This window comes from Pleurodeles waltl, chromosome 4_1 (assembly GCF_031143425.1).
Source record: "Pleurodeles waltl isolate 20211129_DDA chromosome 4_1, aPleWal1.hap1.20221129, whole genome shotgun sequence".
NCBI lineage: Eukaryota > Metazoa > Chordata > Amphibia > Caudata > Salamandridae > Pleurodeles > Pleurodeles waltl.
The window spans coordinates 155,550,485-155,575,897 of record NC_090442.1 but is presented as its reverse complement, the minus strand read 5'-3'; the positions used below and the strand labels follow the sequence as shown (position 1 = coordinate 155,575,897).

The 25,413-nt window shown below is 50.4% G+C and overlaps 1 protein-coding gene across 4 annotated transcripts in view; it reads left to right on the top strand.

Annotated features, from left to right (window-relative positions):
- Positions 1 to 23,845, top strand: part of CNOT4 (CCR4-NOT transcription complex subunit 4) — a 534,336-nt gene extending 510,491 nt beyond the window's left edge. For 3 of the 4 annotated variants that reach the window (XM_069227951.1, XM_069227949.1, XM_069227950.1), the window contains one exon: positions 22,865 to 23,302. In XM_069227951.1, the coding sequence (XP_069084052.1) occupies positions 22,865 to 23,169 (305 nt within the window). In that variant the 3' untranslated portion in view covers positions 23,170 to 23,302. Of the gene's footprint in view, positions 1 to 22,864 lie in introns of all 4 variants that reach the window. The other variant, XM_069227948.1, reaches the window with a different exon arrangement.
- The last annotated feature ends 1,568 nt before the right edge of the window (positions 23,846 to 25,413 follow it).

Sequence of the window (25,413 nt, the reverse complement as noted above, 5' to 3'; positions counted from 1 at the left end):
GGTCCACCCTGTGAACTTTGTGAAAAATGGGGTCAATGTTTTCATATTTCCTCAACCTTTAACCGCGTAAAGTTGACATTCGGCAACTGCCATACTGCTCCGTGTTCTTCTCGGACACATTTTGAGTTGAAGAGCGTGCAGAGGTCTCGTGCCAAATGAGTGTGAAGAGTATTATGTGCCTCTTTTTCAATTGAAACGTGCTGAGAATGGGATGTCAAGGAGGGAAACGTGTACGGATGTTTGAACTAAATGTTAGTTGTTAGGTTTGATTAAAAGTGACAGAAAAGAAATATACCTCAACTCGATGGTTCTGGAATTTTATATTGTTGCAATTTAGTGCTTAACTTGTAAGAGAAAGAGTGCCGGTGCCCACAGCCTTAGTAGCCCATGGCAGGTGCAATAAAACATCGTCACGCTGAGAGCATGGCTGCGTAGCCTATAATGCACCCCAGGCCTCTTTCATCCATTGCCTGGTACTCCCTCCTCCTTTAACTCACTCCTATTGGTACCTGCTTTCTCTCTTCCCGCCGCTTTACCGTCTTTCTCTTCGTTTTTCTTTCCCGTTTGTGTGTTTTCCTTCTTTTGCTTTCGGGAAATGTCTGATAACTAATAAGTGCTGGTGCTCAAAAATAAGTGCTGTTGTCCCCTTTGGCTCAAATAAACAACGGGGCAATTCAGTGCCCAAAAGGTGTGTGTGTGTGGGGGGGGGGGGGGGTGTTTGCTTCTGAACTATCTTGACGTTCAAATGGTTTGTTGTTTGGCACTTAGGGATGCAGGACTGGGGAGCGTGAATGCCGCCTTCTTCGGTTCCTCTGTTTGTCGCCATGCTTGTGTCTAAAGAGTCTTCTGTTCAGATGTGGCTGGGAATTCTCAGAGGTTCAAGATGCTCTTTTGCTGGATTTTTAATGCTCAAGCATGAGACTGCTACTCCCAAGAAGGCAGTGCAGAGGCAACAATTCACCTGGAGTGTATCCCCTTTGTGTAAAGTGCGACTCTTAAATCAGACGTTTTGTGCAGACGGCCTTTGAGTAGTCGGGGTTTCCTGAAGTGAACTGCCTAGTTTTCCTCGCCATTCAATCAATCAATCACGATATTTATAAAGCGCGCTATGTACCCGTCAGGGTTTCGAGGTGCTGGGGAGGAAGGGGGGGGGGGGGGGGGGGAGGTGTGCTGCAGTTAGCGGTCGAAGAGCCAGGTTTTGAGGAGTCTCCTGAAGGCGAGGAGGTCCTGGGTCTGGCGTAGAGATGTGGGGAGAGAGTTCCAGGACTTGGCGGCGAGGAAGGAGAAGGATCTGCCGCCGCAGGTCTTGCGCTGGATTCGGGGGACGACGGCGAGGGCGAGGTTGGCGGATCGAAGTTGACGTGTGGGAGCGTAGAAATTGAGTCTGGAGTTGAGGTAGGAGGGTCCGGCGTTGTGAAGTGCCTTGTGAGCGTGGGTGAGGAGTTTAAAGGTGATCCTCTTCTCCACCGGGAGCCAGTGGAGTTCCCTCAGGTGAGGGGAGATGTGACATCGGCGGGGTATGTCGAGGATCAGTCGGGCGGAGGCATTTTGGATACGCTGGAGTCGTTTGATGTCTTTGGTTGGGATGCCTGTGTAGAGTGCGTTGCCGTAGTCAAGTCTGCTGCTGACGAGGGCTTGGGTCACCATCTTTCTGGTCTCTGTTGGAATCCACTTGAAGATTCTGCGGAGCATGCGGAGGGTGTTGAAACAGGAGGAGGAGACGGTGCTGACCTGTTTGGACATGGTGAGTGCAGAGTCTAGGATGAAGCCGAGGTTTCTTGCGTGGCTGGCAGGGGTGGGTGGGGGTCCGAGGTCGGCGGGCCACCATGAGTCGTTCCAGGCCGAAGGAGAGCGCCCGAGGATGAGGATTTCCGTCTTGTCGGAGTTGAGTTTCAGGCGACTGTTGTTCATCCATTCGGCGATGGATTTTAGTTCTTCGTGGAGGTTTGTTTTGGCGGTGAGTGGGTCTTTGGTCAGGGAGAGGATGAGCTGGGTGTCGTCGGCGTAGGAGATGATGCTGAGGTGATGCTGGCGGGCCAGTTTTGCGAGGGGGGCCATGTAGACGTTGAACAAAGTAGGGCTGAGGGAGGATCCTTGGGGGACGCCGCAGATGAGGTTGGTGGCTTTGGAGCGAAAGGGGGAGAGTCGGACTCTCTGAGTTCTGTCGGAGAGAAAGGATGAGATCCAGTGGAGGGCTTTGTCTTGGATGCCGGCTTCCTGGAGGCGGGTCAGTAGGGTGCGTTGGCAGACTGTGTCAAAAGCGGCTGATAGGTCGAGGAGGATGAGGGCCGAGGTTTCGCCGTTGTCCATTTGATGTCTGTCATCTGTGGCGGCGAGGAGAGCAGTCTCCGTGCTGTGGTTTCGTCTGAATCCGGATTGTGAGGGGTCCAGGATGGAGTTGTCTTCGAGGAAGTGGGTGAGTTGTGTGTTGACTATCTTCTCGATGACTTTTGCTGGAAAAGGGAGGAGTGAGATCGGACGGAAGTTTTTGAGATCGTTGGGGTCGGCCTTGGGTTTCTTGAGGAGGGGTTGGATTTCAGCGTGTTTCCAGCTGTCCGGGAAGGTGGCGGAAGTGAAGGAGAGGTTGATGATCTTGCGGAGTTTAGGGGCGATGGTGGCGTTGGCTGTGTTAAAAACATGATGAGGGCATGGGTCCGTGGGGGAGCCTGAGTGGATGGTGTTCATGGTTGCCATGGTTTCTGCGTCGTCCACGTGGGTCCAGGCGGTGAGGCGGCAGTCGCGGTTGGAGACGTCGGGGGGGGGGGATCTGGCGGTGGGTCGGTGTTGAAGCTGTTGTGGATGGTAGCGATTTTCTGGTGGAAGAAGGTGGAGAGGTCGTCGCAGAGTTTCTGGGAGGGCGGGATGTCGTTGGCGTTGGCTTTTGGATTTGAGAGTTCTTTCACGATGCCGAAGAGTTCTTTGCAGTCGTGGGCGTTGTTGTTCATGCGTTCGGTGAAGTGGGCGCGCTTGGAGACGCGGATCCGTTGGTGGTGTTCAAGGTTTGCGTCTTTGAGGGAGGCGAGGTTGTCGGGCGTGCGTTCTAGGATCCATTTCTTTTTGAGCTTCTGACAACGGCTTTTGGAGGTGGTCAGTTCGTCTGTGAACCAGGCTGGTTTTTTCTTTCCTTGGTTGGCGGTGGGCTTCTTGAGTGGGGCTAAGGTGTTGGCGCAGTCGAGGATCCATTGATGGAGGTTGATGGCGGCTGTGCTCGGGTCGGTCGCGTCGGGTGGAGGGTTTTTAACGAGGGTGCTGGTCATTTGGTCTTGGGTGACTTTGCCCCAGCGGCGTTAGGGGGGTAGATGGATGCGGTGCTGCTCGGTAATTTTCTTATAGGAGAAATGGACGCAGTGATGGTCGGTCCAGTGGAGTTCGGAGGTGTGGCTGAAAGAGATGTGGTTGCTTGAGGTGAAGAGGGGGTCGAGGGTGTGTCCAGCGATGTGGGTGGGAGTGTTGACCAGCTGGCAGAGTCCGAGGTTAAGGAGGTTGGAGGTCAGTGCTGCGGTGTTGACGTCGTTGTTATTTTCCATGTGGTAGTTTAGGTCTCCCAGGAGGATGTAATCCGGGGAAGCCAGGGCATGGGTGCTTGCGAGGTCGGCGATGGTGTCGCTGAAGGGGGCTCTTGGTCCTGGAGGGCTGTATATGAGGGTTCCTCTGAGGGTCGTGTTGGGGTCTGTGTGGATCTGGAAGTGGAGGTGTTCGGCTGTCTTGAGGGTGTCGTCAGTGTGGGTGTGGATTTTGAGGGTAGCTTTGTGAGCGATGGCTATTACGCCTCCGATTCCGTTGGTTCGGTCTCTTCTGGTGATTTTGTAACCGTCCGGTATGGCGATGGCGATGTCCGGAGCCGAGGAGTCGTTCCACCAGGTTTCGGTCAGGAAGGCCACGTCGGGTGCAGTGGAGTCGAGCAAATCCCAGAGCTCGATGGCGTGTTTTCGTGCGGAGCGGGTGTTGATGAGGATGCAGTTCAGGTGGTTGGGGTTGAGTGATTCTATTGTTGGTTTTGTCGTTCTGATGCAGGAGAAGTTGCAGGAGCGGCAGGAAAAAGGTCCTTTAGTGTGCTTCGGGGAAGCCAGGAAGCACTCCGTGGAGGAGCCGGTGTCGAAAGCGCGGAGTTCGTTGGCTGAGTAGCAGACGCGGGGGGCGCGAGGACCAGGGGTGGTGGCGCTGGGCGCGGTCCAGGCGCAGACGGGCTTGCCCCTGGCGCGCGGACGCGCAGCGCCAGCCATTAAGAAGGGAGGGGGGAGGGAGGAGCAGCTGGGAGGCGGGAGGGAGCGGCAAATGGGGGCGCGAGGGGGGCGGGGCCGCAGGGAGGCAGCGGACGGGATCGGGGAGCGCACAAGGGGCAAAAAAGCACAGAAATCGAGGCAAAATTCAAGGCAGTCACAAAACGAAGAAATACACAATAAGAAATACAATACTGGCACAATACACGATCGGGGAGACAGCAATCAGGGGGGCACAATGGGGGCAGAAGCGCCGGCGGCGAGGTGCAGAAAAAACGAAAAACTTACGGGACGGCGGAAGCGGCACACGGGTCAAGTGAGCCCACTAGCCACCAGGGATGAGGCGCAGGAGGATGCCTGCGGGTGGAGGAGGGCCTCGAACACGCAAACGGCAGCGTGGTCGTGGGACAGAGGCAGGAGGCAGCAGGTTGGTGCTGCGGTCGTGGGGGGCGAGCTCAGGACCTGAAACAGGTCAGAGTTCGCTCACTCGCGACGCGCAGCGCCAGCCATTAAGAAGGGAGGGGGGAGGGAGGAGCAGCTGGGAGGCGCGAGGGAGCGGCAAATGGGGGCGCGAGGGGGGCGGGGCCGCAGGGAGGCAGCGGCCGGGATCGGGGAGCGCACAAGGGGCAAAAAAGCACAGAAATCGAGGCAAAATTCAAGGCAGTCACAAAACGAAGAAATACACAATAAGAAATACAATACTGGCACAATACACGATCGGGGAGACAGCAATCAGGGGGGCACAATGGGGGCAGAAGCGCCGGCGGCGAGGCGCAGAAAAAACGAAAAACAACTTACGGGACGGCGGAAGCGGCACACGGGTCAAGTGAGCCCACTAGCCACCAGGGATGAGGCGCAGGAGGATGCCTGCGGGTGGAGGAGGGCCTCGAACACGCAAACGGCAGCGTGGTCGTGGGACAGAGGCAGGAGGCAGCAGGTTGGTGCTGCGGTCGTGGGGGGCGAGCTCAGGGCCTGCCATTGATGCACAACGGGCATCAAAGTGATGCAAACAACTGGGTTTCCTAATGTTCGACTTTTCACTGTAGTCTTTGAGACTGTAAGAGTTTGCTGCTCCCTAAAAGCATTCCAGTATTGATCTCAAGCCAGCACGAGGAATGGAGGCATTTAAACATAGAGCTACTCCAATCACAGACAAGTACATACTGTCATTCAATGCGCGCTGTAACTAGAGAGTATTGTAGAATAATTTAAAAACCATACAATTCCACCCACCAGTTGCTTAACAAAACATTTGACATCCATACCAAACTGCAACGTTCGTAGTAGGAAGACTATTATGGGAAGCCTCTAGTCTCTGCATTGACCGACCATAGTATTGCCTCGTGAGCACTATGGCGTGTACACTTTACCTGGTGAAAGATGTACTCGGAGATGCTCTCTTGTTTGCTGGGTGCAGGCAATGCATGGTGAAGTGGCTCCTTCATTGCCTTTCTAATTCTTTTTTTTTTTTTTTTTTTTTTTTTAATGGACTGCGAGCAGTGAGGAAAGCTGGGCGGTGTGAGCGTCCCAGAGCAGGTGGCGGTAGCTGGGGTGTGAAGGGAAGAGCAGCACACACAGGCTATGAGGACAGTGATAAAAAACACATGTAATCCATGCGGTGCTAGAAGGGGAATAATAGTTTAATGAATATAAGCAGTGGAGGTATAAATCTGTGCTCTGGGGTAGGGGCAGACAGATGAATGAAAGCTGTCAAATAAGAAGTAAGCAACAAGAGATTGACAAGAAAGCCACCCAATGAAAAGCAAATGGCTGGCCCAATACCCACTGTAGGTATTGTCCTTGTCTACTGTATGTTTCTACAACAGACAGGCATGACCTAAAAGCAGGAAGCTCCATGAAACTGGAACACTGTGTAATTTAAGGGTTTCACCCACCGTCTACCCAAAATCCACTCTCTCCTGTAACCTTGTGTCAGTAGCTGCATTACTGGTGTTATGTCCTAGAGAGCTGTAATTTCACTGGCCTATCTATGGGCAATAGCGTTCATGGCTTACAAGATGTTCACTCAGGGGCGGCTCCTCCACAAGGATGGAGGAGCGCCCCCCTCCCTCGCCAGCAGCAGCAGCTAAACTTTTTCCCCAAAAACAATAAACTGTGTTTATTATCCTTTTTGGGGGGGGAAGGGACGCGGGACAATGAGGGGGAGTGCTCAGCTCGAGCTGGCCAAACACACATGGCAGAAGGGTCTCTCCAAGAAAGTTGTCAGGCTGGAGAGAGTCTGCAGAGGCTCCCAGTCTGCCTGGGGGCTCTCCCAGCCAATCCTGACGCTGCTGTGAGCAGTGTCAGGATTGGCCACAGGGCAGGCTTGGGAGCCTGTGCTTGCAGCGCCAGCGAGATGGAGGAGCAGAGGAGTGCCTCCCCACTTACTTACTGACCAGTTACACAAGCAAATGAGGACCAGTTTCACCCTAGTCACGGCTCGTTTTTTGCATGATCTTCCTCTACTCAGGGGTTTGTCAAACCTTGACCTGATGGCAGCTTCAGAATTGAACATGGGCTCAATTGGTGGAAAGGGGTATCCACGTTGTAGAGGCTCGTTATCTTCCACTTAAGCCATATTCCTTTCAGCTCTTCATACCAAATGCTCCAGTTGTGATCCTGAAACTATGCAGGGTATTAGACTACAAAGAAAGCATACATTTGGCGACGAGGAATATTAAAGAATCTAGTCTAATCATTGAAAAATAGATGGTTGTCAGCTTGCCCGAGAAACCACAGACACATTTGGATATGTATGTAGGTGGTCTGTAACCTGTACAATCTCTCTCCTTTGTCAGGCTTGCCCTTGGCATTATTCCTTAGCTATGCTTTATAACAGTTTACACTCTCTTGAATGGTCAACATTTCTTCATCATTTTGAATCTGAAAATTGCAGTCCAATAACATTTCCTTCAAGGGCTTGCATATAAAGTGCTAATACAATTTTTCTTCTTCATTGGGCTTCTGGTTGTAAGTTCGACTAAACGCTAAACAAATCACATGAACATGCAGCATGACTTATTACATCTGTGGGCAGTGGCACTGACGAGTGTCCAAATTCTGGTTTTAACTAGAGAAGTAATTACACCCTCGGAACTGTTCTTACCACATATTCATAGTCATTTAAATGCAAAGTTGCTACCAAACGAGATGGCTACAGGGATCAGTAGAACACCTTACCCAAGAAGCAAGGCAGTATGAAAAGAATGTTGGCCAGTGAGATCATCGCATGAACCAAAGATTCCTAAAATTTTCGCTCAGCAGAGGGTTTAAATGCCAAGTGCTATAGGACAGCCACAGTTTTAGGTGGCCTCCCCTGTCCATGGGTGCTAACATTGTATCTGTATGCTTTCGTCTCTGCCATTTTTTGTGATTTCATATATTATTTTTTTATTTGAAGAAGTGTTTGACTTCCACAAGGCAGCACCACATTGTTTATAATTTATCATGGAGAGGGCTGGCGTGTGGACATAAAAATAATTACCTCCCCATCTTTTGTACAGCAAACACTGGAGTTGAGGCCATTGGACACAGTCATCAGATGTCGAAATTGGGAATTCTGATGATATAAAACAGTTAACTAGAAGTGGATTCTGTAGCTATTACGAATGTACATTTCTGCCCACTTATCTATCGATGGTTCAAGTGATACCCTTAATCCATAGGGGGTGTGATCACTACCATTTCAGAGCTTCCATTGTAAACTAAAGGTCAGACAGGTTGTGTTTGTTAACAGACAATCAGTGTTCAGTTTTACCAATTAATACTTACAATAAAATCTCCAGTGTAATCTGGTATTGTAGCACAGAGTATTTTTCTCGAATCCATTATTGACGTTTGTGCTACTGTGATTTAATTGAAGATTGGATAATGGCTTTCAGATAAATCCTAATTTAGGGGTTGTATCTCTGGAGAAAGTGAAATAACTACTAGACATTATTGCATCACAATAAATGTATCAACCTAGTCACAGAAAAGAGTGAAAGTGGCTGGTAACATGGTGGTTCTAATAATACAACCGCATTGAGCTCGGGTATGTGACTTAATCTCAGCAACCATGAGAATCTCAGCCATTGTCATACTGGGCTCACCAAAGGAGAATATCCTTGTCAGAGGAGCATATTTCAGGAGAAGAAAATAAATGGCTTTGGACATCCATGTGAGGTATAGATCAGCAGCCTGTTGAGGGATTGTTAGTAACCTTTCTTTTGGTCAGCCAGTTCTTAACAAGCTGAAGTTGTCATCAGGCCTCAAGATGTCATATATTTTCGTACTTTGACAGAAGACATTATTGTGCATCTAACATTTTGGTTGTTCAGTTGCAAAGAAGAGATTCAAATAAATGGAGTAGAAAACAGAAACCTAAGAATAAATTAATTACTGTAAAATAGGCATGATCACTAGATATTACATTTGCGCCTTCTCACCCTTCAGGCTTTCATAGTGTGCAAAGGTTTTAGACTCAAAATACTCATCCTTCCAGAATAAAAGTTTTTTAAAAAAATAAGAAATGCGTTTTCTCAGCCTCTTAGAAAGAGAGGCACAGTTTCAGTTAGTCTGTCTGATGAAATTTCAGATCTCCAAAAGTTAAAAGTCAAAACTCTTCTTCCTTGGCACTCTGCCTTTAGTCATTGTGATTGCCTCAGATCTCCTTATCTTATCGAGACTTCTAGCTGCAGATTCCTTAGCTTCGAATGATCTGCAGGCATCAGACTGGATCTGGGGACTTCTCGAGCATTACCTCTGCGCGCTGTTAAGTGGCTTGATCGGGTAAGTGTCTGTACTGGAAGTGACACACCTATATAGGCGCCGATCCAACATGCTAACATCACTTGTTTTCTTTCCGCACCAGACGGTGCATAACTGGAGAGTGCTACATCCAGTCTATTTTCAGACTAATTTTCTTTTTCTCAAGACTTAGTTGAACAATTATTTGAGACTTTGTCTTCTGGTATGTTAGGAATGCCCCCCTAAAGAAATAGCAGATTTAAAAACCCTGTAATGCCTGTCACGAGGGGGTGTCAGACCCACACTTGGTTTGCCCGTGGTGCTTCAATCAAAGACCTGCACGTATTGCTGCTCCACAAACCCCAAAGTGCTGTAGGACCATTCTTTGAAGTTCCTTGCCACCCAATATTGGATGACCCCGAGACGTTCGAGATGTTGGTTGCTTGGAAGGTCCCAGGACCACTTACGAACCCACTGTTGACGATTTTGACACTCCAAGTCGTTGGGTACATCTCATAAAAAGAGGTTTAAGAAGATAACACTCTTCAACTTCACTGTTCGAGTCCAAGTCTTTGAGTGAGGCGAGGGATCAGTGACAATATTTGAAGCCCTGTTTTCACATTACCCACCCCAGATCCTGCACCAAGGTCTGCTCCCTGCCTCCCAGTTACCCAGAGCTGAAGCGACCACCTCCCCCAAATCAAGGAGCTTAAAAAGTCCATGCATCTCAAATTTGGGTGGCCTGACCCCCCTGTAGATTGCCTTTGTGCCCCATCTGTTTGGGAGTGGCCCCAAGGATCCAGTGCTAGAACCATTGTGACTCTGCCCACAAGGCTGCAACCTTTCACAGAGCACTTTCCAGTGCTATTGTTCCCAGTAGTGCTGACCCCCATTGTCGTTGCCTACTCCAATAAGGAACCAGATCAGTGTTGTTGAGCATAGTTTCCGGAACTTCCCAGAACCATGCCTTCCATGTTTAGGCCAGTGGCTTTTTCTTTTGATTGACCTGGAGAGGAAGACAACTGGGAGGGGGGGCTCTCATGACATTTATGAATACCACAACCCCCTTGATGAACTAGGGGACAACTGTTAAGAGGAACTGGTGGATGCTAGTAGTTTGGGCACCTCACCACGCACTGGTTTGGACTCTGCTCCCGCCATTGCTAAGGAGGAAGGGGCCTCTTTTTCAATGGTGCCTCTTTTTCAATGGTGGTGCAAAGGGCAGGTGAGGTGCTGGGCCTTCAGCTGCCATCTGTGGAAGTCAAGACTAACATTTGGACTCAGTTGCTTTAGCTGGGAGTTGCCCCCTAAACCTCTCTCCCATTTAATAAAGCCCTTACAGACGTCCTGCTTAGGGCTCCTGTGCACAGGACGATTGCCTACTGCCATTGCCTCACTCCTGGGGATTCCAGTTTTCTCACCCAGCATCCCTCCCTGGAGAACTTGGTGGTCCAAGCTTCCGTCCTCCCAATCTACATGAGAGGGAATCCAAAAGGCTGGGTGCCTTTGGCAAAGGGATGTTGGTTAGTGAACACCATGTGCCTTTGTGGCCAGTACACCCACACTGTTTGGGAGTGGGTGGCACAAGTGCTGCTCATGGTCTTGGAGGAGGCCAAAGCCACACTGTCACAGGCAAATACAGATGGCAAAGATTCTGCAAAGTTCATAATTCGATGTAGACTGGGCACGACCAACTTGCTGTGCAGCACAATAGCATTATCTTTGGTCATAAGGCACCCCGCCTGGCTGAAAACCATTGACTTCTGGGTGATGTCCAAGCTTTTCTAATGGAAATGTCTTTTGATGGTTTCTGCCTTCTTGATGAAAAAGCAGTCTCCAAGCTGGAGCACTTTAAAGACAGCTGGGCTACTGCCAGGGCCTTTGGCCTTTCCATGGCCCCCTGCCAACCTTAGTGTGCCATTAGACCTTTCTGGGGTGACGGGAGGACCCATCAACGTCATCCTTTCCCACCCAGCCACCAAGGCTAGCAGGATTTCCAGACTTTTCATGGCTGTGGAGGCGGTTCCCATAGACAACATGGGACTACAAGCCAGAGATCGAGCCAGTCTGTCACTCCCCTGGCAGCTGCAGCCTCCAAAGCCCTTTCCTTTGCTCTCCAATACCTGCCCCACTGGCAGTCCATAACATCAGACAAGTGGGTACTCAATTATTCAACAGGGCTACACCAGTCCCTTTTTGGAAATCCATATCATCCTCTTATGCCCAACTAATGGAGGATCACCTCTATCTAATCAGGGAGTACACGCTCTTTTGGTTCATGGAGCCATCAAGAGGGTGTCTGCATCATAAGTATGTCTTGGTTGCTACTCCTGCTACTTTCTGATGCCCAAAAAGGACAGTGGCCTCCACCCTATTCTAGACTTGCACTTTCTCAGCCTTTTCCTGAAGAAGTTAAAAAATATTCACTTTAGCTCAGGTCCTGCCTGCCCTCGATCCAGTAGACTGGATGGTAGCGTTGGACTTGCAGGACCCTTACTTCCACATCCCTGTCCTGCCCACAGGTGTTACCTGTGGTTCATGGTGGGACACATGCATTCAGTTTGCTGTGCTTCATTTTGGCCGTAACAGCACCCCTCAGGTGTTCACCTAGGTGATGTTGGTGGTTGTAGAATATCTGTAGAGGTCAGGGCTTCCCCCTACATCAACAATTGGCTGTTGAAAGTGGGCTCTTCCCACGCAGTCATGTCCCACCTCCAGACGTTGAGGACCCTACTGCACTTGCTGGGGTTTACTATCACCATGCCAAAGTCGCAGCCGTTCCCTTTCATTGGAACTGTACTGGACACAGTGCAGTTTCAGGCCCATCTTCCCAAATGGTGAGGTCAAGATATTCAGACTATGAATCCGATGTTCCAGCCCCTGTCCTGGGTTTTGGTGAGTCTGACTGTGAGGCTTTTAGGCATCTTGGCCTCATGCATCCTGCTATTGGCACATGCCTGTTGCTATATGTGGGCTCTGCAGTGGGACCTGGAGCCCAATGGGCACAGCATCAGGGGACTCTATCCAAGCAGATCTTGAAGGGAACTGCACAACACTTGCGGTGGTGGCTGATGAACCACCATTAGATCAGCGGCAGAATCCCCTCCCGGAGCGGACTAGTGACGGGTGCATCGCTTTTGGTGTGGGACGGCCACCTGAAAGAGTTGGAGATCAGAGGACTCTAGTCTCTGGCAGAGTCCCAGCTTCATATCAGCTTGTTGCAGCTGCGGACGATTCAGCTTTATTGAAAGCCTTTCTTCCTTTGATCAAGGGAAGGCTGGTGCAGGTGTTCACAGAAAACACCACTGTCATGGGTACTACAATAAACAAGGCAGTTTGGGGTTGTGGACCTTGTGTCAAGAGGCTCTGGACATGGTTGTAACATCAGGGCATTTCCCCGGAGGTTCAACAAACGACGAGCTCTCTGAATGCCAGAGCAGAAAAATTCTGCTGTCAGTGCCGAGTGGATCACAAATAGGGCTATCATTTTTATGGTACTTATGTTTTTTTAACATTTACGTCTTTATTTTTCCGTATACATGTTTTGGCCATTTCACTGGTGTTTATCCATATTTATTTTGTGTTTTGAGAATAAATGGAGTCGTAAAATGGTACAACTTCACATTTATTTAATTGATAAACATGCACTCATACATCAATGCCTGTCTCATTTTAGCAAGTAAGCAGCCAAATATAACACAACACTACACCATAGTTAAATATTAACATTATATGCAAACATATTAAGATATGCCTATAATTAAGGAAATCTAACCCTCTATTTTGTAACTCCGCATGCTGTCTACCTACTAGGCTGTTGGCCTGGAATTCATGAAGCACAACATTAGAGTCTCACTCCAAAGAAGCACAATTTTCTCTATTTTTCCACTTTTAAAAATAGGCTGGAAACCTTGTTTTCTGTCTGTATTTATCTGTAAAAACCAGTAATACTGGGAGCCTTAATCACAAATGTCATCTCCCTCCAGAGGGTATGCAAGGTCTCTTCTGAGACTGGTAAGAGCCTTGGTTAGATCTGTTTGTGACCGCTGAGAACACTTAATGTCAGCAGTTCTGCAGTTGCTCAGAGACTCTTTTCGTCTTGAGTGGAGCTCAGGCCTCCTGTACACCTTTTAGCCGAGGCTGCTCATGGCCAGAGTTCTTAAGATCAGGAACAACTGAGCTCAAGTCATGCTTGTGAATCCGAATCGGGCATTGAGGGCTTAGTATCCAGAGCTCCTGAGCTTGAGCGTTGGTGCTTCGATCATGCTGCCCCTTTGGGAGGATATTCTGTCGCAACAGCAGGGCAGGGTACTGCACCTGAATCTGCACACGCTCTGCCTTCATGCTTGGAGATTGAGCAACAACAGTTGGTAGCTTTTGATCCCCCTCATCTCCCCTGAAGTCTGCAATGTTATTTTCAAACAAGACGGTATACGCTTGCCGTTGGGACAGATTTGTGACATTGTGTTGCCTCCAAGAGTGTTTACCCCCTTTCTGCACCCTTATCCCAGGTTTTGCTGTTTAATCTTCCCAGGCCCTGCAGGGCTCTGCTTTGGCTACTGTTATAGGTTATCTGTCAGCCATATGTGCTTTGTTTGCTGAGGCCGGATCAACCTTCCTTGTTCAAGTTACCCATTGTGACTCGGTTTCTGAAGGGACACCAATACTTGTTCCCTCCATGACCATTTATCAGGCTGCAATGGGACCTGAGTTTGGTCTTGACAGTCCTAATGTGTGTGCCCTCTGAGCCCCTATACAGTTGTCAACTGTATTTACTCATCAAATTTGATTTTTCTAGTGGCCATAACATCACCCAAGAGAGGGTCAGAGGGTTGCAAGCACTTTCTGTGCAACATCCCTACACAACATTCTACTTAGACAAACTGGTACTGGGAACCCATGCCTCCTGTCTACCAAAGGCACCTTTTTATGTGGGACAAAATATCACATGCCTACCTTCTTTGCTACCGTTCACCTTTTCAAAGAGGAGAGACTATACCACCTGGATCCAATAAAAGCCTTGTTGTTCTACATTGATATTACAAAAGAGTTGCAGATGGACGATCAGTTCTTCGGATATGTCTGGGCAGAGAAAGGAAAGGCTGTGCAGAAAAGGACCATCTCACAATGGATAGTGTTATGCATAAAAATCTGCTATGCATTGGCCAAGAAGCAACCAGGGATTGCATCCTCATTCCACCAGAGCCAAGCCTGCAACAACTGCGTTAGCTTGCGGAGTCCCAGTCCTGGCCATATGTCAGATGACTACATGGGTGTGTCTGCACATAGTCACCAAGCACTATTGCCTGGACAGCCAGGTCCATTATGGTGGGCACTTTTCCCTTTCAGTCCTGTAGGACTGTTTTGTCTAATCTGTTCGCAGATTCACCCCAGGAAGGTATTGATTGGATGTCTAGACTATGGTAGGAAATCTCCGTCTAGAAGTCTCTGTCAGATAAACACGTCACTTACCTTCGGTAATACCTTATCTGGTAGATACTCTACCTAGTCGCAGATTCCTTACTGATCCTCCTGGCTCTGTGAAGAGATAATCTGCATTGGGTCATCTTTCTGAGGCCCTTTGTGCTGCCAACCACTACCTCAGCAGATAAAGTGGCTCCACGATTCTGGCATGGAAAGGTCACTAAAAGTAACTGATGTCAGCACACAGGCATGGTGCCTAAATAGGCACATCACTTCCAGTGTGAATTCTACTGCTGATACGCCCAGCAATGCCACCTACAGGCACGCAGAGTTACTGCTCAAAATTTAGTTTCCGTATTGAGTCTGACATCTTGGGTTAATTCTAAGGTAAGGAATCTATAGATACCTAGTCTCTACCAGATAAGGTGTTACCAAAGGTTAGTCATTTGTTCTTTCTTTAAGTTTATTTTTCCACATCTCCCTCCTTAAGAGTTCATTTGGAGGCCACATTGCAAGGGTCTTGAAACTTATGGCTTTTCATGAGGACGAATAAAGGTTATGTATCAGCTTTCTGGAACTGAATAAAGTTTTCTTGACACTGAAGTCTTTGATGCCCTTGTGTTCCTCTAAATGAGTATTGGTTTATATAGAGATGATGGCTGGTGTTTATTTTTTAATAAAGTACATAGGATTTTCATTGATTTTTCAAGGCGAACAATAAGATTATTTTCTTCATGCGGAGTAGGGGTGGGTATATTTTGTGGTGTTCTTCATTTGTTCGAGTTTTTACAAAGCATTTATCTGCCCTTTGGCTTTGTGGTCGCCCGACATGATGTGTACATGCAGCATGTGCAATGTAAACAGCGGGTAGTATAATTGTAAGGCGTAGGATAAGGTCTTATAGTGGGGAGATAAGGTTTGGATAACTTCAAACACTGTGGACTAGGGCTTTTTAGGAAGGAAAGGTGGCTCCTGGTTTCAGAGCACAATGTGATTGCAGGCCCCTTTATCACTTTAGCTATTGAACAAATCACCCTGAATTTTTTAACCTTATTTTGATCCCGAGTATGCCACCTTACATGGAAAATTGCTTTTACTCTGCGGTTTAGGGAATGATTAATCAATGGGTTAACTCTTATGGCTATCAGAAAGCATTACTGAAGAATATTCAGGGCAGGAGGGGTGGCCAGTGCTTAATCCGCGGACTACATTAGAATAAAAACTCTTACAGGATTGGGATTTAACTCAACTTGCAGGGCTGACAGTTGGCAGGACATTCAAAAACGAGAATGCAGAGGTGTAACGTGATTTTGTAGCAGAACAGAATATGCAGGTGTGTAAAACAAAAATGCCAGCAGGCTTCCCATTCTTTGTTTGCCCTTCACGTGTATCCGCTATGCTTAGGGTATAACATATCCCGTTGGTCCTGCTGACTCCACATCCCCTAGGCCTTGCTGACTCCACATCCCCTAGGCCCTGCTTCCTGCTGACTCCACGTCCCGTAGGCCCTGCTTCCTGCTGACTCCACATCCCCGTAGGCCCTGCTTCCTGCTGACTCCACATCCCCGTAGGCCCTGCTTCCTGCTGACTCCACATCCCCGTAGGCCCTGCTTCCTGCTGACTCCACATCCCCGTAGGCCCTGCTTCCTGCTGACTCCACACCCCGTAGGCCCTGCTTCCTGGTGACTCCACATCCTGTAGGCCCTGCTGACTCCACATCCCGTAGGCCCTGCTTCCTGCTGACGCCACATCCCCGTAGGCCCGGCTGACGCCACATCCCCGTAGGCCCGGCTGACTCCACATCCCCGTAGGCCCGGCTGACTCCACATCCCCGTAGGCCCGGCTGACTCCACATCCCCGTAGGCCCGGCTGACTCCACATCCCCGTAGGCCCGGCTGACTCCACATCCCCGTAGGCCCGGCTGACTCCACATCCCCGTAGGCCCGGCTGACTCCACATCCCCGTAGGCCCGGCTGACTCCACATCCCCGTAGGCCCGGCTGACTCCACATCCCCGTAGGCCCGGCTGACTCCACATCCCCGTAGGCCCGGCTGACTCCACATCCCCGTAGGCCCGGCTGACTCCACATCCCCGTAGGTCCGGCTGACTCCACATCCCCGTAGGTCCGGCTGACTCCACATCCCCGTAGGTCCGGCTGACTCCACATCCCCGTAGGCCCTGCTTCCGGCTGACTCCACATCCCCGTAGGCCCTGCTTCTTGCTGACTCCACATCCCCGTAGGCCCTGCTTCTTGCTGACTCCACATCCCCGTAGGCCCTGCTTCCTGCTGACTCCACATCCTGTAGGCCCTGCTGACTCCACATCCCCGTAGGCCCGGCTGACTCCACATCCCCGTAGGCCCGGCTGACTCCACATCCCGTAGGCCCGGCTGACTCCACATCCCCGTAGGCCCTGCTTCCGGCTTACTCCACATCCCCGTAGGCCCTGCTTCCGGCTGACTCCACATCCCCGTAGGTCCGGCTGACTCCACATCCCCGTAGGTCCGGCTGACTCCACATCCCCGTAGGTCCGGCTGACTCCACATCCCCGTAGGCCCGGCTGACTCCACATCCCCGTAGGCCCTGCTTCCGGCTGACTCCACATCCCCGTAGGCCCTGCTTCCGGCTGACTCCACATCCCCGTAGGCCCTGCTTCCGGCTGACTCCACATCCCCGTAGGCCCTGCTTCCTGCTGACTCCACATCCCCGTAGGCCCTGCTTCCTGCTGACTCCACATCCTGTAGGCCCTGCTTCCGGCTGACTCCACATCCCCGTAGGCCCGGCTGACTCCACATCCCCGTAGGCCCGGCTGACTCCACATCCCCGTAGGCCCTGCTTCCGGCTGACTCCACATCCCCGTAGGCCCTGCTTCCGGCTGACTCCACATCCCCGTAGGCCCTGCTTCCGGCTGACTCCACATCCCCGTAGGCCCTGCTTCCGGCTGACTCCACATCCCCGTAGGCCCTGCTTCCTGCTGACTCCACATCCCCGTAGGCCCTGCTCCCTGCTGACTCCACATCCCCGTAGGCCCTGCTCCCTGCTGACTCCACATCCCCGTAGGCCCTGCTCCCTGCTGACTCCACATCCCCGTAGGCCCTGCTCCCTGCTGACTCCACATCCCCGTAGGCCCTGCTCCCTGCTGACTCCACATCCCCGTAGGCCCTGCTCCCTGCTGACTCCACATCCCCCAAGGCCCTGCTTCCTGCTGACTCCACATCCCCCAAGGCCCTGCTTCCTGCTGACTCCACATCCCCCAAGGCCCTGCTTCCTGCTGACTCCACATCTCCGTAGGCGCTGCTTCCTGCTGACTCCACATCCCGTAGGTCTTGCTTCCTGTTCACTCCACATCCCGTAGGCCCTGCTCCCTGCTGACTCCACATCCCCCAAGGCCCTGCTGACTCCACATCCCCGTAGGCCCTGCTTCCTGCTGACTCCACATCCCCGTAGGCCCTGCTTCCTGCTGACTCCACATCTCCGTAGGCCCTGCTGACTCCACATCCCCGTAGGCCCTGCTGACTCCACATCCCCTAGGCCCTGCTTCCTGCTGACTCCACATCCCCGTAGGCCCTGCTGACTCCACATCCCCGTAGGCCCTGTGTTATAATGTGTAGCTTAGGTATATTAGAATGCTCGCATGTTGTTATAGGAACGTGGTTCCCTAGGAACTGGGACATTCCACTGGAGGCAGTTATTTAATCCTGGCTGTGGTGGAGGTCACACTTGTTTCGTGTTATCTAATAAACACTTAACGAAGACATCCTTTGTGTGGAGTCTCCAGTCCCAAAATTATGTTGTAATGTTCCTGCTGACTCCACATCCCCGTAGGCCCTGCTTCCTGCTGACTCCACATCCCCGTAGGCCCTGCTCCCTGCTGACTCCACATCCCCGTAGGCCCTGCTCCCTGCTGACTCCACATCCCCGTAGGCCCTGCTCCCTGCTGACTCCACATCCCATTAGGCCCTGCTCCCTGCTGACTCCACATCCCCGTAGGCCCTGCTCCCTGCTGACTCCACATCCCCGTAGGCCCTGCTCCCTGCTGACTCCACATCCCTGAAGGCCCTGCTCCCTGCTGACTCCACATCCCTGTAGGCCCTGCTCCCTGCTGACTCCACATCCCTGTAGGCCCTGCTTCCTGCTGACTCCACATCCCTGTAGGCCCTGCTTCCTGCTGACTCCACATCCTGTAGGTCTTGCTTCCTGTTCACTCCACATCCCGTAGGCCCTGCTCCCTGCTGACTCCACATCCCGGTAGGCCCTGCTCTCTGCTGACTCCACATCCCCGTAGGCCCTGCTGACTCCACATCCCCTGTAGGCCCTGCTGACTCCACATCCCCTGTAGGCCCTGCTGACTCCACATCCCCTGTAGGCCCTGCTGACTCCACATCCCCTGTAGGCCCTGCTGACTCCACATCCCCTGTAGGCCCTGCTGACTCCACATCCCCTGTAGGCCCTGCTGACTCCACATCCCCTGTAGGCCCTGCTGACTCCACATCCCCTGTAGGCCCTGCTGACTCCACATCCCCTGTAGGCCCTGCTGACTCCCCATCCCCTGTAGGCCCTGCTGACTCCACATCCCCTGTAGGCCCTGCTGACTCCACATCCCCTGTAGGCCCTGCTGACTCCACATCCCCTGTAGGCCCTGCTGACTCCACATCCCCTGTAGGCCCTGCTGACTCCACATCCCCTGTAGGCCCTGCTGACTCCACATCCCCGTAGGCCCTGCTGACTCCACATCCCCGTAGGCCCTGCTTCCTGCTGACTCCACATCCCCATAGGCCCTGTGTTATAATGTGTAGCTTAGGTATATTAGAATGCTCGCATGTTGCTATAGGAACGTGGTTCCCTAGGAACTGGGACATTCCACTGGAGGCAGTTATTTAATCCTGGCTGTGGAGGAGGTCACACTTGTTTCGTGTTATCTTATAAACACTTAACGAAGACAGCCTTTGTGTGGAGTCTCCAGTCCCAAAATTATGTTGTAATGTTCCTGCTGACTCCACATCCCTGTAGGCCCTGCTTCCTGCTGACTCCACATCCCCGTAGGCCCTGCTTCCTGCTGACTCCACATCCCCGTAGGCCCTGCTTCCTGCTGACTCCACATCCCCGTAGGCCCTGCTGACTCCACATCCCCGTAGGCCCTGCTGACTCCACATCCCCGTAGGCCCTGCTGACTCCACATCCCCGTAGGCCCTGCTGACTCCACATCCCCGTAGGCCCTGCTGACTCCACATCCCCGTAGGCCCTGCTGACTCCACATCCCCGTAGGCCCTGCTGACTCCACATCCCCGTAGGCCCTGCTGACTCCACATCCCCGTAGGCCCTGCTGACTCCACATCCCCGTAGGCCCTGCTGACTCCACATCCCCGTAGGCCCTGCTGACTCCACATCCCGAGGGCCCTGCTGACTCCACATCCCGAGGGCCCTGCTGACTCCACATCCCGTAGGCCCTGCTTCCTGCTGACTCCACATCCCGTAGGCCCTGCTTCCTGCTGACTCCACATCCCGTAGGCCCTGCTTCCTGCTGACTCCACATCCCGTAGGCCCTGCTTCCTGCTGACTCCACATCCCGTAGGCCCTGCTTCCTGCTGACTCCACATCCCGAGGGCCCTGCTGACTCCACATCCCGAGGGCCCTGCTGACTCCACATCCCGAGGGCCCTGCTGACTCCACATCCCGAGGGCCCTGCTGACTCCACATCCCGAGGGCCCTGCTGACTCCACATCCCGAGGGCCCTACTGACTCCACATCCCGTAGGCCCTGCTTCCTGCTGACTCCACATCCCGTAGGCCCTGCTTCCTGCTGACTCCACATCCCGTAGGCCCTGCTTCCTGCTGACTCCACATCCCGTAGGCCCTGCTTCCTGCTGACTCCACATCCCGTAGGCCCTGCTTCCTGCTGACTCCACATCCCGTGGGCCCTGCTGACTCCACATCCCGAGGGCCCTGCTGACTCCACATCCCGAGGGCCCTGCTGACTCCACATCCCGAGGGCCCTGCTGACTCCACATCCCGAGGGCCCTGCTGACTCCACATCCCGAGGGCCCTGCTGACTCCACATCCCGAGGGCCCTGCTGACTCCACATCCCGAGGGCCCTGCTGACTCCACATCCCGTAGGCCCTGCTTCCTGCTGACTCCACATCCCGTAGGCCCTGCTTCCTGCTGACTCCACATCCCGTAGGCCCTGCTTCCTGCTGACTCCACATCCCGTAGGCCCTGCTTCCTGCTGACTCCACATCCCGTAGGCCCTGCTTCCTGCTGACTCCACATCCCGTAGGCCCTGCTTCCTGCTGACTCCACATACCGTAGGCCCTGCTTCCTGCTGACTCCACATACCGTAGGCCCTGCTTCCTGCTGACTCCACATACCGTAGGCCCTGCTTCCTGCTGACTCCACATACCGTAGGCCCTGCTTCCTGCTGACTCCACATACCGTAGGCCCTGCTTCCTGCTGACTCCACATCCCGTAGGCCCTGCTGACTACAGAGCGTGAATGGCCATTGATTCTCGTCTTAAGCCTTGGCTGTGGCCGCTGTTTGACTTCTATTTTACAGCCCAAGATAGATGCCAGCACCAGATATCAGCCCTTCTCCTAATCATAGTCAGTACTTTCATTCCTTTAGGCCTCTGCGGAAAAGGATATAGAGCCCCTCGGTTCACTCTGTGTACTTCCTGCACAAGCCTGCCTGTGAGACTACCTTTTCCTGACCCCTCCCCAACAGAACAGGGAACTCATAATGACCAGTTGTTAATATAGCTGGCAGTCCAGAAGGGAACTTTGTACATCAGAAAAGTGCAGGTTGATCGCTTTTGCCTCCTCCTATTAATTTACACACGGCAGCGTGTTCTCCCATATCCCTTTACTCTTGAAAGATGAAAGGACCGTTTGTTAAACGAGGAATGGGTAACCTAGAAGAGGGGTTCTGAAAAGGGAGGCCTTGAGCAGGTATCTACTGAGTGTGGAAGTTTTGTTTTCAAGATATTCGGATATAAAATGCTTTACATGGATTCTTGTGTTATGTCGACATTTCTACAGCAGTTTGTCGCCCCTTGTAGGCCCACAGAATACTGACTTTGAGGACTGTCTACCAAGCGGTATATCCCGAGTGGCAGACGCCCAACCCATTAGAGACCCTGATGAGCGACTTAGGGGGTGCAGTGTACTTCGGGGAAATTTGGCTCAAACTTATTAGAGACAAGGTTGCGCGCCAAAGGCTTATTGAAAAGGAGTCCTCCCAGGAGCGATGGAGGCCAAACCCTCTAGAGGGTCTGTTAATTTCTCAACTGGGCATCATACTCGGTTCTCCTAGGAGCGACAATGCTACCCATCCCTTTGGACGGACTGTAAAACCGCCTTTTGGTAGGTAAGGTAGATTATAGGGCAGCACAGCTAACTACCCTCCTCCAAAGTAATGAAGGACATTCTGCTTTCAGGCCCTAGACTCTGCCACGAGCAGCAGCTATGAGAATACTGAACAGACGCGTGCCTATGGTTCTTCAAATGTCTTGCTTATACTATGGGGTGTTGAACTCTCCACATAGAACCTGGGCAGTGTGTCTCCCCTGGGTCACGAGGGGCCATGTAGTGAGGAGACAGGGAAAAGCATGATCCAAGCAGGGATTTAGATTAGCAAGTAATGAGTGCCAGTAAGGAAGGAGTCAGAAGGCAAAGTGGACAGTGAAGCACGCGCTGAGTGCAGTGAAGCCCCTGGTAGCAGGATACAAATCAAGGGCTGAATCTGTGCCCCCAGCTCCCTCTCCTCGCCCAGCCACCACTGTCGCCATCATCTTATTTTATAAGCAATCAGCCTTTGAAGATTTGAGTGACCTCCTTTTGCTTTGTGGAGGGGTGTCCAGGAGGCACCCACAGTACGCCTGGAAATCTGTGACCGTCCCTTTTTCCAGATGTAATCTTAGCACGCGTCTGTGCATTCCATTTTTAATTCTGGCATTAGCTAAGCCTGTTTGATTTCAGCAAACTTATAGGTATAATATACTTCCTTATATCTGCTTTCAGCAAGCCATGTTCTTTGGCCTGTTGATGTCATTCACATTTCCTCACTCCCCTACAGCATAGGGCAGTGGGTCAGCTCACTTCAGCCATAGGCTGACTTCCACTGTGTAATGGGAGTCTGCTTTTTTTTGTTTTAAGCAGCACATCCACGCAAGGTACTTTCGTGTAGTGACAGACTACTATGTTAATGTGTATGGAGGTAGGGTTGAGGTGTAAAGCAGGGGGGATAGGGTTCAATACACATTTTAACCAATGTTGTTTTCTTTGTTATGGATTCACCCTTGTTGCCAAAATGAAAACATTGTCATTATGCATTGAGTTTGGATTCTATATTATTATATTTCTTCATTGCACCATTTTAATTGACTCAAATATCTGAGTGTGGTATGCTTAGTAAATCCAGTTTTATCGACTGTAATCACATTACCTTCGGTTTTGTCCTGCTGACAGTGCTAATTTTCTTTTTGTGTTTCTCTTCCACAGGTATCCCTTCATCCACTGGAAATAGTTTAGAGACTCTACAGGACGACAATCCTCCACACTGGTTAAAATCTCTCCAGGCCCTGACAGAAATGGATGGCCCTGGTGGTGCCACACCCTCGCAGACCCACCACATAAATCCCTTCAGCGCACAGATCCCCCTGCACAGAGCCGGCTGGAACCCTTACCCCCCACACACAAACCCCACCAGCTTCCATTCCCCACCTCCCGGCTTCCAGACAGCCTTCAGACCCCCCAGCAAAGCACCCACAGATCTTCTACAGAGCGCCTCACTGGATCGCCATTGAATGGACAGACTGGCAGCAGTTGCCTCTTACTCTGCCCTCCCCATTCGCCTCCTTTCACCCCCAGACTCACCTTCCAATCTGTCATTCTGAAGAGTATAGTTCCTGATGCGCCTCCCACCCCAGATGCATTGTGATCGCAGTGTCATAGCCACCTCCAGTGGCAAAGTTTCTGTTAAACCACATAAGTTAGAGTAACAGCATATCTTCTCTTAAAATGCATTTCAGAGGTATGGTTTAAAAAGAGAGTAAAATAAACGCTGAAATAAATCAAAGTAAGATGCCGAATCAGACAAGTAAACTAGTACTCCCAGCACAACTCAATTTCGTGACGCAAATGAAGTTTCCTGTCTCGTTGGAAAGTAACTATTTTGTTTGCTGCTAAATCTAAATGAGACACTTTGAAAATCAGTAGCGAAAGCATTTTAATTTAAAAAGAAAATGGATTAAACAACACTTGATGAAGCCCTTCTGGTGAGGAAACTGAACAACCTTTTTGTTGTCAGTCGTGGCATTGTGGAGTCTGGATATTGGTTTGTGTCCTTTCACCTGTGAATTGCAGAAATATTACACTCCCATTCAGCTAGCATTCTGATATGGAAGATTGATTTAGCAAGGACCAGCAAAACTAACAAAATTAGGTTTTTTTTTGTTTGTTTTTTAAATTTGGTCTAAGGATTAAAAAAAAAAAAAAATGTGTTTAGGAAAATTCCAATAAATTGTCTAGCAGTACATGATCTAACTACCATCAACTGGAACATCTGCGAAAATTCTGCTTTTTTTGCCAGTTCTATTTTTTTCATTTTGTGCTTTGATTTAAATAAACCTAATTTGAATTCCGTTGAATAGAGCACTGGGGTAACACTGCGTTGGGACTACATCAACATAATCAGGAACGTTCCCACAGTCTGCGGCTATTACTAAACCCTATAGTTTCTGGACGTTCGTGCAGTATTGAAGACGGGAAATGAAGAGGACAAAAAAGAAAAGATAACAGATAGAGAAACATGGTTATAACCTGTTGCTAAAACTAAACCAAGGAAATGTACCTCTTTCTTCAGAATTAAAACTAAAATCTTAAATAAAACAGGAAACTTGATAGTACTGTTCTCTTGTTTTTTGTTTTGAAGTTACAGAACGCTTTTTGCACTGAATTACAGTTGTTTGATGCACTTGAAATCGAACCAAATATATTTGTGCTATTGTGATACCTTTATATGTTTGCTTCATAATGTATTTTTCTTGCATTCCTCCATCTTTTGTAAGCTTAGATAATTGAATTGCTCACGCCTAAGTGAATGCCATAATGTAAGCATTGCAGGTGCTCTGAAATGTCATCCAATGTAAATGTTAAAGCTCCTGTTGTCCAGAACAGCAGTCAGAAATTAGGTTTAGATGGCTGCAGGCTAGTCTGACTTGTGGTCAGACAATGGACAGTGATGGCAATGGAGTGTTTCCAGTTCTCTTTCTTTATATTTTAAGCAACCTAAACTAGTACTTGGACTGCTCCATATAACATTTGCACAGCGAGGCACTTGAAGGGACATGTAGGTTGCATCTCATTCACAACACTTGTGGATAAAGAGAATATCTGAAAATGTAGATCAGGGATATGCAACATAGGTTCTTGAAGGATGGGTCCATCCCAGATTTGTAGGGAAAAACATTGTTTAAATTACTTCTGTCTTGGTCACTTATGCATTAATGTATCTACTGAATACTGGTTGGACGCCTATGAAGTACATAATCAGTGGAGTCCTCAGCCTGTCGTCGTGATGCTTGACGAAGCCCACTATTTACCTTTGAATGTACTGTCACTTCTGCTTTACAGTAGATATGGCTAGCATCTATGCAAACTGTTAATCTTCTAATTGGCACTGGTAAGGTGAAGGCCCACTTTGCGGAAAACTAAGACTCGATAGGCAGCTCGTATACAGCGTTCATTTCGGTTATCCGAGAAAGTGTGTGTGCTTATGACTCTAATGAAGGCATTTGAGTCTCAGTACTATTCAGGTTCTTTATTTCAACCTATAGTAACATAGTTGGTGGGTGGAGTTACAGAAGTAGATGGCAGAGATAATGACTTAGGATTGGGAGATCCCAGAAGGAAAGGAGTATAGACTAGTTAATTAGGAAAAGCATACCAACATGTTTTTATGCTGGAATTCAGTGTTATGGTAAGACCAACAGTGAAAGTCTCGGTGTGAGACGTTTTGGGAAATATATTGGGGGGCCTCCTTGATCTAT